The sequence below is a fragment of the Myotis myotis genome, unplaced genomic scaffold, assembly GCF_014108235.1.
Source record: "Myotis myotis isolate mMyoMyo1 unplaced genomic scaffold, mMyoMyo1.p scaffold_m19_p_17, whole genome shotgun sequence".
NCBI lineage: Eukaryota > Metazoa > Chordata > Mammalia > Chiroptera > Vespertilionidae > Myotis > Myotis myotis.
In genome coordinates this window covers 18,108,303-18,127,180 of record NW_023416321.1, presented here as the reverse complement: position 1 = coordinate 18,127,180, position 18,878 = coordinate 18,108,303, and the positions used below count along the sequence as shown (strand labels likewise).

The following is an 18,878-nucleotide window of genomic DNA, read 5'->3' as shown; positions in this document are numbered from 1 at the left end:
CCTAACTGGTTTGGCTCAGTGGATAGAGCGTCGGCCTGAGGACTGGAGGGTCCCGGGTTCGATTCCAGTCAAGGGCATGTACCTTGGTTGCGGGCACATCCCCAGTAGGGGGTGTGCAGGAGGCAGCTGATCGGTGGTTCTCTCTCATCGATGTTTCTAACTCTCTATCCCTCTCCCTTCCTCTCTGTAAAAAATCAATAAAATATATATTTAAAAAAAAAAAAAAAACTATATATAGCATATAGTTTATATAAGAAAGTTTATCCTAAAGTATGAATTTGTATTAGAAGCCAGCATCACCTTTGGTAGTTTCAATTCTCCAACTCCATTTATTTGAAGTGCGTACCCTCATTTAGATAGTCCCAGTTTTACAGGTCTTTACTCACTCTTGACACCTACCTGTACAGAAATAATCCCATCTACTGGGAAGAGGTGAAACTACAGGCTATTTTTTTTTTTATTTAAATTCTTTATTGTTTAAAGAATTACATAAGTCTCCTTTTTCCCCCATTGACTTCTCCCCAGCCACTCCCACCCCCCAGCACATGCCCTCACCGCCCACCTACTGTCTGTGTCCATTGGTTATGCTCATATGCATGCATGCATACAAGTCCTTTGGTTGATCTCTTACCTTCCCACCTCCCCCACTTTCACTTTGAGGTCTGTTCGATGCTTCTATGACTCTGGCTCTATTTTTGTTCATCAGTTTACTATTTTTGAAAGTGCCAACAAGCTACAGGGAAATGTATTTAAGACTTGGGTCCAAACAGTTCCCCCACCTCCAAAATCCTAAGCCATTCAAACTGTTCTTTCTTTCAAAAAAAAGAGAGGGGAAAATACAGTTAATTTTCTAAGCATTGTCTATATTACTTAAAGATAAAAATTATCACAATAGCTAATTTAATTATATAATTTCTTTATGATATACTAATACCCCAAAGTGGGTAAGACATTTATACCTCTGTTATAAGACTTGATATCATCTAAATCAATACCTACATCAATGTTGTACTTGCTCCTATAAAACACAGCATATAATTAGTTACGACTAAATTATTTAAAACACAGTCTTCGGTAAAAAATGACAAAACACATTAACATGATACCTTACAGCTTAAACAATATTTTTCATATACATTATATCTTGCCCATTAGAATTCTAAAATAAATATACCATAATTTAAAGAATGCATTTATAACTAAAAGCAGAGGCACCAAGAAAGTAAGTGATTTGCTTGACGGCACAAAACTCATCAGTGGCATAACTAGTATCTGAATCCAAATTTTCTGCCTCCAAGTTCTACATTCTTTCTACAACATCCCAACTGCCTCCCACAAAATTACCACCTATATCTTTCACAGTAAATAAGATCTACATTATGATGTCTGCTTTGACAGTTCCGAGAAATGCAAAGTGGTCAAATAAAAGCCTACTTGGATTTTAATAAAATTAAGTTTCTTCCTTTCTTTTGTCATATAGAAAAACATACATGATCATAATATAAAATACAAATTTGAAAACTAGAATCCAATTCACATTTAATAAAACAATTATATACTTTCTTTTCTACTGCCACATTTTAGAGATGTTTATTCTTTTATCTCACCTTTTCCAAATATGAATTGAGGAGGATGGATAACAGGTAAATAGGCAAATCCTATTAAGTCATGCTTGTTGCAATTCATTTTCTTTTTTTTTTAATTAAATCTTTATTGTTCAGATTATTACAGTTGTTCCTCTTTTTCCCCCCATAGCTCCCCTCCACCCGGTTCCCACACCACCCTCTACCCTTACCCCGCCCCCGCATCCTTGTCCATAGGTGTATGATTTTTGTCCAGTCTCTTCCCGCATCCCCCCACACCCCTTTCCCCCGAGAACTGTTAGTCTACTCCCTTTCTATGCCCCTGATTCTATTATATTCACCAGTTTATTCTGTTCATCAGATTTTTTATTCACTTGATTTTTAGATTCACTTGTTGATATGTACTTGTTGTTCATAATTTTTATCTTTACCTTTTTCTTCTTCTTCCTCTTCTTAAAGAATACCTTTCAGCATTCATATAATACTGGTTTGGTGGTGATGAACTCCTTTAGCTTTTTCTTATCTGTGAAACTCTTTATCTGACCTTCATATAGCTTTGCTGGGTAAAGTAAATTTGGTTGTAGGTTCTTTTTCTTTTTTATCTTTTTTTAAAATATATTTTACTGATTTTTTACAGAGAGGAAGGGAGAGGGATAGGGAGTTAGAAACATCAATGAGAGAGAAAAATCGATCAGCTGCCTCCTGCACACACCCCCCTGGGGATGTGCCCGCAACCAAGGTACATGCCCTTGACTGGAATCGAACCCAGGACCCTTGAGTCCACAGGCCGATGCTCTATCCACTGAGCCAAACCGGTCAGGGCTGGTTGTAGGTTCTTGCTATTCATCACTTTGAATATTTCTTGCCACTCCCTTCTGGCCTGCATAGTTTCTGTTGAGAAATCAGCTGATAATCGTATGGGTACTCCCTTGTAGGTAACTGTTTTTCTCTTGCTGTTTTTAAGATTCTCTCTTTGTCTTTTGCTCTTGCATTTTAATTATGATGTGTCTTGGTGTGGTCCTCTTTGGATTCCTTTTGTTTGGGGTTCTCTGTGCTTCCTGGACTTGTAAGTCTATTTCTTTCACCAGGTAGGGGAAGTTTTCTGTCATTATTTCTTCAAATACGTTTTCAATATCTTGCTCTCTCTCTTCTTCTGGCACCCCCATAATTCGGATGTTGGTACACTTGAAGTTGTCCCAGAGGCTCCTTACACTATCTTCATATTTTTGGATTCTTTTTTCTTTTTGCTTATCCAGTTGGGTGTTTTTTGCTTCTTTGTATTTCAAATCTTTCACTTGATTCTTGCGGTTCTCTAGTCTGCTTTTGGGTCTCTGTATAATATTCTTTATTTCAGTCAGTGTATGCTTAATTTCTAGTTGGCCCTTTTTCATATCCTCGAGGGTCTCACTAAATTTTGTCGGCGGTTTCTAGAAAATTCTTGAAAAACCTTATAACCGTGGTTTTGAACTCTATATCCAGTAGTTTGCTTTCCTCCATTTCTGTCATTTGTGACCTGTTTCTTTGTCTCCGCATTTTGGCTGCTTCCCTGTGTTGATAACAGTGGCTTTCTGTGCTAGGTGTCCTATAAGGCCCAGTGACTCAGACTCCCCAATTACCTGAGGTGGACACTCTTGGTGCATCCCTTTGTGGGCTTTGTGCACAGTCTTGTTGTAGTTAAGCCTTGATTGTTGTTGGTATCAGTGGGAGGAATTGACCTCCAGGCCAATTGGCTGTGAGATTCAGCTGTGTCTACAGTAGGAGAACGTCTGTGCTGGAGACACCCTTATGGGGCAAGACTTGCTTCAGTGGGGCTTTGGTGCTTTCTGCATCTGCCCCCGAGTGTGTCCCTTATGGTTCTGAGGAGTTGTAATCTGGATGGTCCCACTCTGACCACTGGGTACACTGGCTCTTGGATCTCTAAGGAGGTGCTAATTGAGCCTCTGCCTGAGGCTATCCAGCAGGAGCTACGGAAAGATCTGCAGATTCCTCTTCTTTGTTTGGGGTTTGGAGGTGCCCAGATGAGGCCCAGCTCTGCACTTTACTTCTGCATCTCCTCTGAGTCTCAGTGTGCTTTTCTCTTTCCTTCTAGTTGTAGAATTTCCACTCAGCCAGCCTTCCTGTGGTTCTGGATGATGTCCGTTTTGTCTTTTAGTTGTATTTTTGAAGTGGTTGTGCGAGGCAGCAATTTCAGGTGTTTACCTATGCTGCCATCTTGGTTTCTCCTCCACTGCAATTCATTTTCAGCCAGCAAGAGAAAAAAAATTAATAAATTTTTTAAAGATCCTTAATAGAAATTTTGAAAAGAAAAAGAGAATCCAATCTAGGTATATTCTGATTTCTTATATCATGTCTGACACATGTCAAGAAACTGGTACACTTGCTAAGTGAAATAAGCCAGTCAGAGAAAGATAAATACCACATGATCTCACTCATTTGTGGATTATAGAGAACAACATAGACTGATAAACAGGGACAGATCCAAAGGCAGAGAAACAGTGATCAGACTATCACTCCCCAGAGGGAAAGTAGGGGAGGGAGCAGGTAAGGGGAAGAGATCAACCAAAGGACTTGTATGCATGCATATAAGCCAAACCAATGGACACGGACAACAGGGGGATGAGAACATGAGTGGGGGGGGAGGGGTTAATGGGGGGTTAAGGACACATTTGTAATACCTTAACTAATAAAGAATTTTAAAAAAAAGAAACTGGTAAACATTTGTTGGCTGATTAAACAAAATAAAGGCTCTAGAACATTACAAGATTTTAAATCATTATAAGATTCTAAATTTAAAAGATGCAATTATGCTATTAATCTATTCTTATAAAAATGTTTATGAAAAGCTTCTACATCAATGTTCGAAATCAGAAGACTTATGTGAAAGCTACAAAAATCAAAAATAAAGTGTGGATTATAAATGATAAACTTATAAATAGTAGAATTATAGATAAAAGGAACAGAAGAGAGTCCAGAAATAAAACTACATGTATATTATCAATTGATGTTTCAGCCAAAGTGCCAAGATAATTCAATAGAGGAAATACAAATATTTTTAACAAATAGTGCCATATATATATATATATATATATATAAAGAACTGTGATTCCTACCTCTCATATCATATTAAAAAATTAACTTTAGAAGAGTCATAGATCTAAATATAATAACTAATGTTCTAAATAATGCAGAAGAAAATATAAAAGAAAATCTTTAGCACTGAGAATTAGGAAAAAATTTCTTAGCTATGACATAAAAAGCTATACCATAAAAGAAAAAAATGACAAACAGGGTTTAGTCAAAACCAAAACTTCTGCTCTTCAAGATACTACTGAGGGAGGAAAAGTCACAATATAAAAGAAAATACTTGTAAAACACATATCTGATAAAGGACTTATATCTGGAATACAAAAAGAATTCTCAAATCTCAGTAAGAACACAGCCCAATTTTAAAACTATGAGCAAAAGCCCAGTGGATATGGCTCAGTGGTTAAGCATCAACCCATAAACAAGAGGTCATGGGTCCATTCCCCGTCAGGGCACATGCCTGGGTTTTAGGCTTGTTCACCAGTAGGGGGCGTGCAAAAGGCAGCCGATCAATGATTCTATCATTGAGGTTTCCATTTCTCTATCCCTCTCTCTTCTTCTCTCTGAAATAAATTTTTAAAAAGCACATTAAACTATGAGCAAAAGATTTGAATAGCTATTAACAAGGATAACAAGTCCATGAAAAAGATGCTTAACACTGTAGGTCAATAATAAAATTACAATTAAGGCTATATTAAAATATCTCTACATACCAATTAGAATAGCTATAATCAAAGACTAACAACAGCAAGTGCTAAGTTTGGGAGCAATAGGAACTCTCATACATTTTTTTAAAAATTCTTTATTGTTTAAAGTGTTACATACGCAGCGGTTCTCAACCTGTGGGTCGCGACCCCTTTGGCGGTCAAACAACCCTTTCACAGGGGTCGCCTAAGACCATCCTGCATATCAGATATTTACATTCGATTCATAACAGTAGCAACATTACAGTTATGAAGTATCAACGAAAATAATTTTATGGTTTGGTCACAACATGATGAACTGTATTTAAAGGGCCAGAAGATTGAGAACCATTGACATATAGCATTATTACATATGTCTCCTTTTCCCCCCATTGACCTCTCCCCAACCACTCCCACCCCCCAGCACATGCCCTCACCCCCTTACTGTCTGTGTCCAATGGTTATGCTTATATGCATGCATGTAAGTCCTTTGGTTGATCTCTTCCCCCCCCCCTCCCCCAACCCTCACCTTCCCCTACCTTCCCTCTGAAGTCTGATGGTCTGTTTGATGCTTCTGTCTCTGGATCTATTTTTGTTCATCAGCTTATGTTGTTCATTATATTCCACAGATGAGTGAGATCATGTGATATTTATCTTTCTCCAACTGGCTTATTTCACTTAGCATAACACTCTCCATGTCCATCCATGCTGTTGCGAATGGTGATAAGAGTTCTTTCTTTTTTACAGCAACATAGTATTCCATTGTGTAGATGTATCACAGTTTTTTAATCCACTCATCTGCAGATGGGCACTTAGGCTGTTCCCAAATCTTAGCTATTGTAAATTGTGCTGTTATGAACATAGGGATGCATATATCCTTTCTGATTGGTGTTTCTGATCTCTTGGGATATATTCCTAGAAGTGGGATTACTGGGTCAAATGGGAGTTCCATTTTTAATTTTTTGAGGAAACTCCATACTGTTTTCCACAGTGACTGCACCAGTCTTGCATTCCCACCAGCATTCCCACATCCTCGCCAGCACTTGTCATTTGTCGATTTGTTGATGACAGCCATTCTGACAGGTGTGAGATGGTACCTCATTGTCATTTTGATTTGCATCTCTCAGATGATTAGCAACTTTGAGCATGTTTTCATATGTCTCTTGGCCTTCCATACGTCCACTTCCAAAAAGTGTCTATTTGTCCTTTGCCCATTTTTTTATTGGATTGCTTATCTTCCTTTTGTTAATATGTATGAGTTCCCTATAAATTTTGGAGATTAGGCCCTTATCTCATATAACACTGACAAGTATGTTTTCCCATGCTCTCATATACTTCTGATAAAAATGCAAAACTGTACGTCTATGAAAAATAGTTTAGCAATTTTTTTTTAATATATTTTTATTGATTTTAGAGAGGAAGGGAGAGGGATAGAGAGATAGAAACATCAGTGATGAGAGAGAATCATTGATCGGCTGCCTCCTGCATGCCCCCTACTGGGGATCAAGCCGGCAACCCAGGCATATGCCCTTGGCCAGAATCGAACCTGGGACCCTTCAGTCCGCAGGCCAACGCTCTATCCACTGAGCCAAACCGGCTAGGGCTTTAGCAAATTTTCTTAAAGTTAAATACATATTTACCATACAACCCAACAATCCTAATCATTGGAAATAAAAACATTCAAAAAGAGAGGTATACTCAAAAGGTCATAGTGACTTTTCATGTCTAAAGTCCCAAAGCAACAAATGTCTGTGAATATATGTGAACGAATAAACAAAATGGGATATATGTATACAATGCAACATTTCTCAGGAATAAATAGGAACAACTGATACACATGAATGGACCTCAAAAGCACTATGCTAAGTGAAAGAAGCCCGATTCCATTTACATAAAATTTTAGAGAACGCAAAACTGTAGTGACAGAAAGTAAACTAGTGGTTGCCAAGGACTAGAGATGGGAGAAGGGGACTGGCTATGTGAGGGCACAAGGAAACTCTGTGGGAAGAAAGAAATACCCTTTATGCAATCATCTATGTAGTAATTCCTACTAGAATGAATGCAAGATTTATTTTAAAACTGAAGTTTTATGTCTGCTGTCAATTTTTAGTAAGAAACTAAACTGCCAAACTTGAGATACATGTTGATACTTAAAGCCTTGTTCAATGTAGTTTTTTTTTTTAATATATTTTATTGATTTTTTTACAGAGAGAAAGGGAGAGAGATAGAGAGTTAGAAACATCGATGAGAGAGAAACATCGATCAGCTGCCTCCTGCACATCTCCCACTGGAGATATGCCTGCCACCAGGTACATGCCCCTGACCGGAATCGAACCCGGGACCCTTCAGTCCGCAGGCCGACGCTCTATCCACTGAGCCAAACCGGTTTTGGCTCAATGTAGTTTTTTTAAAGCACTCAATACTTTCAGAAGTTCCTCTAAAACAAATTAACATAAAATTCCTCTTTTTATACTAATTATACATTAGTGGGAAAACCTAAAAGAGAAGAAAAATGTTAATATTCAACTGCAAAAACTGCCAGATACTGATACCCAGACAATTGGCATCAAGTGAAAAATTAAGAGGCTTCATGTTCTGCAAAACTCTAATGAAGCAGAAATATGCATGATGGCATTCCTACATATAAACCATAATGAAGACCAGAAAATACAATGAAATGCCACAAATATAAATTAGCTGGAATTACATTAAAACATAGGAAGAGCCCTAGTCAGTTTGGCTCAGTGGCTACAGTGTTGTTGGCCTGTGGACTGAATGGTATCAGGTTCAATTCCAGTCAAGGACACATGCCTGGGTTGAGGGCTTGATCCTCAGTAGGGGGCGTGCAGGAGGCAGCCAGTCAATGATTCTCTCTCATCACTGATGTTTGTCTCTCTCTCTCCCTCTGCCTTCCTCTCTGAAATCAATAAAAATATATTTTAAAAAAACATAGGAAGAAAACTATTAAACTATTCTGAGCAATACAGACAAATGCTTAAGTAAGTATAAAAACATAAAATGCTCCTAGGTGAGAAAACTAAAAACTGCACTTAAATACCTCCTTCTCCCAAAGTAATGCAATTCTAATTACAATCCCAATGAAATTTCTTTATAAATTTAACAAGTTTAATATTCATATAGAAAAGCAAATATATAAAATACCAAAAAATATTAAACTAAATTATAAAACTACTATAATGAAAAAATATGGCACAGAACAAGAGATAATCTGATTCTACCATAACTAATTTAACGTGACTAAAAAGATATATCACTGTGGAAAGGAAGAACTGGTTAATAAATAATGATGAGGTGACTAAATAGCAATTTGGGAGGAAAGAGCCTCCTAAACCATTTTTTTAAGACACTAAAATAAAACGTACTTAAATATTTACTAAGCCTCTTGAAGAAAAAGGCCTTCCTAAGTATAGAAATAATAGGAAAAACAAAAGAAAAGTTGGACAGATTTGACTCCTAAAAATAACAAATTTCTGCGTGTCCAAAAATGGTCAAAATTAAAAGACAAATAACAGACTGGGGAAAATGTTTGTAGCAAATATGACAACAGACTAATATCTTTTTAATTCTCAGGCAAATCAATAAGAAAAAACTAAAACCCTAACAGATAACTAGGACAAAGCCAAACAAGTCAACAAAGAGAAATATAATTAAGAAACAGAAAGGAAAATATTCAACTTCACAAATGTTTAAAACTATATGCTAACTCCTGACCGGTTGGCACAGTTGGTTGGAGCATCATCCATACCAACAACAACAAAGGTTGTGGATTCGATTCCCAATCAAGGCATATACCTAAGTTGTGGGTTCCATCCCCAGTTGGGCACATATGGGAGGCAACTGATCTATGTTTCTTTCTCTCTCTCTTTCTCTCTTTCTCTATCCTTTCCTTCCTCCCTCCCTCTCTCTAAAAATCAATAAAAAATTGTCCTCAAGTGACAGAAAGGGTGAGGATTTTTTTTAATTTTTTAAATAAGAGTTAATGCTTGTAATAGAATAATAAAAAGAGAGATTTACTTATCCATTGCTGCTCTAAAATAGGCACAATTCTTTCAGGAAGCAGACTGAGAAAAATTAATCAAGAACCTTAAAAGCATCCATACCCTTTAACACAACTGCACTCTTTCTATAAAATATCCTAAGAAAATAATCCTTAAAACAAAAAGTTATCTACATCAAGATGTTTATAGCAATTATCTGTAATAACAACATTGGGAAATAAAAGTGAAAAGAAGAAAATCTCATGAAGAATGGTTTTTGTGGCATCCTCTTAACTGGTTATCCTAAAAAATCAGTCTTCACGATTCCCATCCCAGTCCATCCTCCCTATTGCCCCAAGATTAATGTTACTAAACATCAAATATACCAAAGCTTATAATCCTCACCACCTTAAAAAACAAATCAAACTTCTTGGCAAAATATAACAGGGTCTTAAATGGGTTTGTCCCTATCTGTTGCTTCATGTCTTGCCACTCACATTCAATGCATTAGTCACAAAGAACACATAGAAAATTACATAGAACCACTTCTGTGTCTCCATCATCCTATCTAATAAAAGAGAAACATGGTAATTAGCGTACGACCGCTACCCTTCCCATTGGCTAATCAGCGAGATATGCAAATTAACTGCCAGCCAAGAGGGCCGCCAGCAGCCAGGCAGCTTGAAACTAACATGAGGCTTGCTTGCTTCAGTGACAGAGGAAACCAATGTTCCCCGCCTGCCTTGCCGGCCTCTGAGCCTGCAGTTTGAAACATTGTAACAAATATAGAAGCTAAACAAAACCCCAGAAACCTGCTTTCAGCGAGCCAGGATCTCAGAGCTGGAGTTATACATTGTTTCGATTATAGAACCCAAACAAACCAGATACCTGCTTTTAGCAGCAGAGGCCTCAGAGCTGGAGCCAGAGCTAAAGCTGGCCCAGAATAAAAAAAAAAGAAAAAAAGGAGCAGTTGGGAGCTTCAGTCACCCGCCAGCCTGAAAACAGCCCTCAGCCCCTCACCCAGACTGGCCAGGCACCCCAGTGGGGACCCCCGACCCTGAAGGGTGTGTGACCAGCTGCAAACAGCCATCATCCCCTCACCCAGGCTGGCCAGGCACCCCAGTGGGGACCCCCACCCTGATCCAGGACACCCTTCAGGGCAAACCAGCCAGCCCCACCCATGCACCAGGCCTCTATCCTATATAGTAAAAGGGTAACATGCCTCCCAGCACTGGGATCAGCGGAGGTGCAAGGCATCCCAGCACCAGGATCAGCGGAGCTGAGAGGCTTCCTGGCACCGGGATCAGTGTGACAGGGGGCAGCGCCCAAACCCCCTGATCGCCCTGCGCTCTGTGTGTGACAGGGGATGGGGCCACAACCTCCCTATCTGCCCTGCTCTGTTCGTGACAGGGGAAGGCGCCCCAACCTCCTGATCAGCCCTGCTCTGTGCCTGATACGGGGGAGCTCCCCAACCCCCTAATCGCCCTGCAGCTCTGTGTGTGACAAGGTGCAGTGCCCCAAACCCCCCCCCCCAATGGGCCCTGCTCTGTGTGTGATGGGGTAGAGCCATAACCTCCCCATCGGCCCTGCTGTGAGTGTGACAGTGGCGGCGCCCCAACCCCCTGATCGGCCCTGCTCTGTGGGTGATAGAGGGCGGCGCCCCAACCCCCTGATCCGCCCTGCTGTGTGTGTGACAGGGGGCGGTGCCCCAACTCCCCTATCGGCCCTACTCTGTGAGTGACAGGGGGGAGCTCCTCAACCCCCTAATGGGCCCTGCTCTGTGCATGACAGGGGGGAGCTCCCCAACCCCCTGATCAGCCCTGCTCTGTGCGTGACAGGGGGGAGCTCCCCAACCCCCTGATCGACCCTGCTCTGTGCGTGACAGGGTAAGGAGCCCCAACCCCCCTGATGGGCCCTGCTTTGTGCGTGACAGGGGGCAGCACCCCAACCCCCTAATTGGCCCTGCTCTGTGCGTGACAGGGGGTGACGCCGCAACCTCCCCATCGACCCTGCCTTGAATGTGACAGGGGGCGGTGCCCCAACCCCCTAATCGGCCCTACCCTGAGCATGACTGAGGGTGGCATTGCAACCTCCCAATCTGCCCTGCTCTGTGCATGACAGGGGGCGGCGCCCCAACTCCCCAATCGGCCCTGCTCTGAGCCCGACCAGGGGCTTCACCTAGGGATTGGGCCTGCCCTCTGCCACTCGGGAGCAGGCCTAAGCCAGCAGGGCGTTATCTCCCGAGGGGTCCCAGACTGCGAGAGGGCACAGGCCAGGCTGAGGGACCCCCTCTTCCCCCCACGAGTGCACAAATTTTTGTGCACTGGGCCTCTAGTCCTATATAATAAAAGCCCAATATGCTAAGTGCCTGGTTGGCCATTCAACCAATCAAAGCATAATATGCTAATGATATGCTACAGTCACTCAGCCGCTCCATATGATTTGCACTGACCACGGGGGGGGGGGGGGGGGGCAGGGAGACAGTCGACCAGTCGCTATGACATGCGCTGACCTCCAGGGGACAGATACTCCGACCGGTAGGTGAGCTTGCTGCTGGGGTCTGGCCAATCGGGACCGAGCAAGATGGGCCGAACACACCCTGGATCCCTCCACAGTCCCTTCCTGGCTGGCCAACCTCCCACATCCCTCCCTGGCCCCATGCAGGAGCTGCGCCCTGGTGGTCAGTGTGCTCCCACAGAGGGAGCACCACTTAGCAAGATGCCGGGTTCACAGCTGGCCAGCACAGAGGCAGTGGCGGGACCCTCTCCTGCCTCGGCTGCAGGCGGGCAGTAAGGAGGGGGGGGCCCAGACTTCGAGAGCCCCGGAGTACAAGAGGAATGAATGTCTGACTGCGGACAGGTGGACATCCCCTAAAGCAGTGGTTCTCAACCTTCTGGCCCTTTACATACAGTTTCTCATGTTGTGACCCAACCATAAAATTATTGTCGTTGCTACTTCTGTAATGTTGCTACTGTTATGAATCGTAATGTAAATATCTGATATGCAGGATGGTCTTAGGCAACCCCTGTGAAAGGGTCGTTTGACCGCCAAAGGGGTCGCGACCCACAGGTTGAGAACCGCTGCCCTAAAGAGTCCCAACTGTGAGAGGGTGCAGGCTAGGCTGAGGGGTGTTTCTCCCCTCGCCTCCCCCCCCCGCCCCCCCGCCACAGTGAACGATTTTCATGCGTCGGGCCGATAGTTGGTTCAATAAAATGCCAAAATGCTCTTAATCCATGTTGAAACAGGATTCTGCCTTCATGGATTTTACAGACAGAAACAACAAATGCCCCTCTGTGAGTTACAGAGGAAAGGTCAACTCAGGTCAAGAAAAGTTATAAGGATAAGGGTAATCCTGAACTTAAATCTTAAAAGACTGGCAAGGCCAGCACCGGTTTGGCTCAGTGGATAGAGCGTCAGCCTGCGGACTCAAGGGTCCCAGGTTCGATTCCGGTCAAGGGCATGTACCTTGGTTGCGGGCACTACCCAGTGGGGGGCGTGCAAGAGGCAGCTGATCAATGTTTCTCTCTCATCGATGTTTCTGGCTCTCTATCCCTCTCCCTTCCTCTCTGTAAGAAATCAATAAAATATATTTAAAAAATAAAATAAAAATAAATAAAAGACTGGCAAGGATGGCAAGTGTAATTCCAAATAAATGGAAAGTATTTGTGTTTCCACACAAAATCTTGTAAGTTTGTAACAGACTTTCTATATAGACAATTCCAAGTTAACCTCTCCAACTTTCTATCTCTTGGAGCTATTGTGAGAATTAAAGCTGATAACAGTATCTGGCACTTAATAAGCATTCAATACATGTCAGTCATATGGAAACATAACTGCTGATTACAAAAGTATATTTCAAGGGTCCAGCACTCTTAGAACAAAGAAGTAACAGTAAACAAGACCAGGGTAGCCCTGATAAATAATTTATACTCATGAATCATAAATAAAACACTAAGTTCTGATAAGTATGGTCTATTTTAAGGAGTAGGACATATTACATCTTTAAAAGCCTTCAAAATCTTTAAGACATCAAAAATAGCTAAAATAAGCCCTGACCAGTTTGGCTCAGTGGATAGAGCGTGGGCCTGTGGACTCAAGGGTCCTAAGTTCGATTCCAGTCAAGGGCATGTACCTTGGTTGCGGGCACATCCCCAGTAGGGAGTGTGTAGGAGGCAGCTGATCAATGTTTCTCTCTCGTCGATGTTTCTAACTCTCTATCCCTCTCCCTTCCTCTCTGTAAAAAAATTAAATATATATTTTTTTAAAAATAGCAAAAATAAAAATCTTGTTGCCTAAAGTAAAGTCCTTCATTTACATTGAAAATTTAGTGATATGAGAAATACACTAAATTATATGCTAAATAAATGACACGTTAGTATGCTGTGATAGTTAAAATTCAACCAAGAGGAAAAAAGTAGAATCCATGATTAAAACACACACACACACACACACACACACACTTTACATGCCAATGAAAACCAAACTACATGTAGCACCTAGGCCTGTCTAAAGGTTAGAGTAGACGAAATAACTTAAAGAGAAAAGGAAGGAGGTAAACTAGATTGGTTTCCTCCTCAGAAACCAAGAAAATAAAATGAATTGGGGATATTCAAATCACTAATACCACTAGAATAATTCATTATGGTATATAGGCATTTTCCTACTCAGAAACCTGTGAGATATAATCAGGTTGTAATAAAGCCTTGAATCAATAAAATATGCAGGAAAACAATACTAAAATACCAGCATATCTAAAGTGAGGTTTTTAAAGTTAATTTTTCATTTTTTTTTAAACATTTTTATTGATTTCAGAGAGGAAGGGAGAGGGAGAGAGAGATAGAAACATCAATGGAAAGAGAGAACCATTGATTGGCTGCCTCCTGCATGCCCCCCACTGGAGATCAAGCCCGCAACCCAGGCATGTGTCCTGACCAGAATCGAACCTGGGACCCTTCAGTCCACAGGCCGACGTTCTATCCACTGAGCCAAACCAGTTAGGGCTAAAGTTAATTTTTTATTAGCAAGACAAGGTTAACCTCATTACTGCCAAGGGTTTTATAAATTAATAATATGAGGAGCAGCATACAAAAACATTTAAATTACAAAAAGGTCTGGAAAGGTCATCTATTACTTCTCCATATCTAAGAATTTTAAATATTACAATTATATTAAACTGCTTTTTCCAAATAGCTAGGGTCAAACAGTTCGTTGGTTCTCAAAAACAATGAATGGAAAAAAAAACAAATATTAAAAAAGTACCCCCAACATTTTACTATAACCAAATACAAAGAATATGTAAGAAAAGCCTGTTATCAGATATTCATAAGTGTACTGTATATAAATTTTATAATCAATTTGCCCTAGAAGTATTTGTTAAAATTGATATCTTTACCACAGAATTCATTATAATGAACAAATATTAATTCGTCATAAAGATCATCAGAAGTAGCTTAATGGACTCAATCTGATTTTAACCACTAATGGCCTGAGGAATCTCAAATTTGGGTTTAAATTAGCCCTACCTTCTTAGCATCAACAAGTACCAAACTGTTCACTAGTTGATGTGGTCTTCAGAATAGGTGGAAAAATCTAATATCTGTTGTGGGCAGAGATCTCATACTTCAAATATTTCTTCTCCTTCAGTTTGTGTGTATGTGTACTAGTAAGTGAGTAAGGGTGTGTGTCACCACGTAAGAATTGTTTACACCTTTCAGTAAAGGGGCATCTCTACATTAACAATATAATTGAGTAACTACAGTTCATTAAGCACCTTGAAATCAAAGACACTGTACATTTAAAATGCTGGTATTGTATTAACATAAAGCAAAGAACAATAATCTAAAGCATCTAACAGATCCAGTGTATTGTAAAACGTATAAAAACCCATTGTGTGATCTGCTTTTTTTTTTTTTTTTTTTTTTTTAGCGATTTTCCTCTATTATGGAATTCGGATCTAAATGAACTGTTAAACACTTAGTCTAAAGGTATGCCAAACATTTCTTAAGGTCTTAACAAAGAACCAACTTTTTTTTTTTTTTTCCAGAAAACAAAATGAGGCCTAGGTTAAATATTTTATTTGGCTTCTCAAGATGGACTGAAAAGTTGGGCACCAGCTCCAGACCAATTCCTGGACGCACATCAAACACAGCCCTGTCATTTATCCAGTCAGTCAAAACAATCTTTTCCATCTAACCCTTTAATGTTTATGTCCTAAAAAGCTGCTAATTGAATCCAGCTCTTGAGATCTATTTGTTAAAATATATACCATCTAATTTGTAAATGAACAAAAAAGAAAAAAAATATATGTTAACTTTCCTGGCAAAACAGAAGAAAATCCATCACATGTAACCAAAAGGGAAAGAGCAGTGTTTTTTTAATATTTGAATATTTTTCTCTTAAAATACGACAGAGACAAATTCCCAATGGTTTTATGAAATTCAGAGTACCTTAACTGTTTTTACAATTACTAGTAAGGGGACACAGTATATTTAAAATTCCTCAGAAAAATCTAAAAATACAAAATCATTCTATAAATTTAGTCCAGTGTTCCTGTCCTTCCCTCCTCCCCCCAAAAAATAATAATAAGTAATCTTTTCTCCTAACTTTGTGTATGAATTTTTATAATATATCATATGCATCAAGAAACCACAGATAAATACTTTGAGATCTAATGAGTCACACAAAAAAACCTCAAACTTATTTTATCTGCAGAAAATCAAAATCCCTGTTTTCTCCCTCTTTTTTTCATCATGTATATAGACTAGAAGGAAGTAAATGGCCAACAGCCTATTTCTGATGCTTTCTGCACACCTGGAATCACAGGTTCTTTTCATAATCACTGACTCAGGACTGACTCGGAGAGGAACAGCAGTAGATAAAAAAGCAACAAAGATCCCTTATAAAGGTTTCCATTGATTCATAAGAAAATAAGGAAACTGAATGGGGGAAACAGGGGAGACAGATAGGCATTCCCCCAGTCCAGGTTGTCCATTAAGAACCACTCAGTTAATGATTCTTTGCAATTTTCCCTAGGGAAAGTAAAACTGTCATTAAAGTAATATATTTTTTAAACTGCAGCCAACAGAGGCTAACTTCTCAAATACCAAATTCACTGCAAGTTTGTATCTCGAAAGTTCAGCCAGTGGACTGGGATGTGACACACAAGCATACAATTACAAAAATTAGTCCATATAAATCTCAAAGTCTAGTGTAGGCAAACATAATTACAGTTTACTCTTACACACACACACACCACTGCGCCACACACACACACACACACACACAGATTAAGAAAAAACCATCTTTCTCACCACACATCCGAAAATCAACGTGGGGAATGTATGCATAAGTGAATGGTAAATCGCGGATAACGACGCTGATTTCAGCTACACTTTTCAAACCAAGAATTAATGTTTCCTTAAAACGTGTAGCACGGCTGTGTAAGCATGCCAACAATGGCATGGTGAGCAAAATGGATCTGTGATGCTAAAGATTCAATGGCCCTGGACGCATGGACACTTTGCAAGGGAAGCCTTCCATCTAGCAACCCTCCAGACATTCTTTTCCATCCAGAGGAGGGAAGGGGGGGAGGTGGAGGAGAGAAAGGAAACTTCGGTTGAAAGTGTGTATGAGCACATACTTAGACATGCACGCAAAAAAGAAAGAAAGAAAGAGTGTTTGTAAAGCCGGCCTGGAGTTCGCAGGGAGACAGTTGTGCGGCCTACAGGAGCAGCCCGAGCACGCCGCCCTGCAATCAAACGCTCCCAAAACACAGAGGGCAGGAGCCGGAGCGGCGGGCGGCGGGCACGCCGGACGGTGCCCCGCGGTGTCCTCCCTCCCCGGGACGTGCGGCCAGGTGTGTGGACGGGCTACCGGGCTGGCAGCAGCGCGCGGGGTTTGCACGGAGTCACGAGTGGGCGAACAAGCGAGCCGCCGGGGACACACACCCCCTCCCGTTAAGCGCTCCATCTTTAAGGAGTGCTGACGGCGCGCAGCCCGCCGCCGGGTTCAGGAATCCCCGCGCCGACCCCACCTGGGCCGCCTCCCAGGGCCGCTCCCCGAGGCCCGGGGGAGACTCGTGTTGCTCGGCCATGGCTCTTCGCCCTCAGATCCGCCTGGAATGCCAACCGGGTCCCCTCCCCTCAACAAAAGACCCCGAGTCACCTTTAGCTTTCTCAGGAATTTCCCAACAAGGGCGAGTGGTGTGGCGCTCACTCTCCCTGAGCTAGGCCTTCCCACGTCCCCGACCCCCCAACTCACCACTGATCGCGACCCCGGCCCTTCCCAAGGCCACAGGCACCCCCGCCGGCTCGCCCACCCGCGGCTGCCCAGCCGGGCCCGCCCTGCCCCTCACCTGTCAGGCGCAGCTTGACCGGCCCGTTCCTCCGGCCCCCGGGGTTAGACATGTCCCCGGCGGCGGGGGCGGCGGAGCTGCGGCCGCGGCGCGGGGCCCGGGCCGGCGGGCGGCGGGCGGGGGCGACGGCGAGGCGCGGCGGAGTCACCACAGCGGCCGGGGCTGGGGCCCGAGCAGCCGGCGCCGCGGCCGCCACGGCCGGAGGGTCCCGGATGTGCCGAGCGTCGTCGCCATGAGCCGCGGAGGGAGCGGGACGCCGAGCTCCCCCCTCCTCCCACTTCTCCTTCCTCTGCCCGGGCCGCACAACAAAGCGGCAGCCGCGGCCGGCCGCGCCGCCTCGGCCCGCGCCCGCGCCCCCGCCGCCTCCACGCAGCCGCCTCCGCCTGTCCCTCCTCTCGGCGTGGCGGGGCCCGGAGCCGATGGGGCTGGTCGGCTGCGGCGGGCGGTGCTCGGCGGCGCCGGAGCAGACTCGGGAATCGGCCGCTTCCTCCTCCACCCGCCCTCTTGTCTGAGCGAACCGGGTCCTGCGGCCGCCGCGGCCACTCGTCGGCTGCGGGGGGCAGGGAGCAGACGCGGGGGGAGGAAGGGGGAGGGGGCGGGGTCAGGAGTGATGGGCGGGGAGTGGGCGGGGCATGGGCGGGCGCGCGCGGGGGCTCGGGGCGCGAGGCTGGGCTCTGCCCCGGCGGGCGCCCGCGGTCCGCCGGGTCCCAGGCCGAACTTGAGGGGGCCCCGCAGAGAAAGTGGCGGCGCACAGCTCTCCGGCACCAGGAGCGGCGTCGTGCCCGGGCCACGTCAGGGAGCGCTTTTGTCCGCGCGGCGCGGACTGCATTCACCGGGCGCCCACTGCGTGCAGCGCGCCGAGAGGTGGGGCGAACAGAGTTAGCACCGCTGCGCTCTGGGGGCGCAGCGTCGCGGAGGGAAGGGACACAATTTCCATACCGCGGATTCCAGCAAATGCCCCCAGGTGTTTTGCTCCTGGTATCGCAGCTGCCACCTCCATCCAGGACTCACCTGGTGAGAGAGATCAGGATACCTGCCTGCTCGGGCTCTTTCCAGCTGTAGCGCAAGGATAGGAGGATAATGACACTGCCTTCCTTACCGGATTATTAACAAGACAAACCTTGGAGAGAAATGTGTGAAACGCTTGGCATTCAGTACTGTGTGTCGTCATCTCAGG

The 18,878-nt window shown here is 43.3% G+C and overlaps 1 protein-coding gene across 4 annotated transcripts in view; it reads right to left on the bottom strand.

Annotated features, from left to right (window-relative positions):
* The window catches only part of SMURF2 (SMAD specific E3 ubiquitin protein ligase 2), a 99,071-nt gene extending 80,804 nt beyond the window's left edge, over nt 1-18,267 (bottom strand). For all 4 annotated transcript variants that reach the window (XM_036339936.1, XM_036339938.1, XM_036339940.1 and 1 more), the window contains exon 1: nt 17,702-18,267. In XM_036339936.1, coding sequence (XP_036195829.1) covers nt 17,702-17,753 — 52 coding nt within the window. In that variant the 5' untranslated portion in view covers nt 17,754-18,267. The remainder of the gene's footprint in view (nt 1-17,701) is intronic.
* Nucleotides 18,268-18,878: the final 611 nt, after the last annotated feature.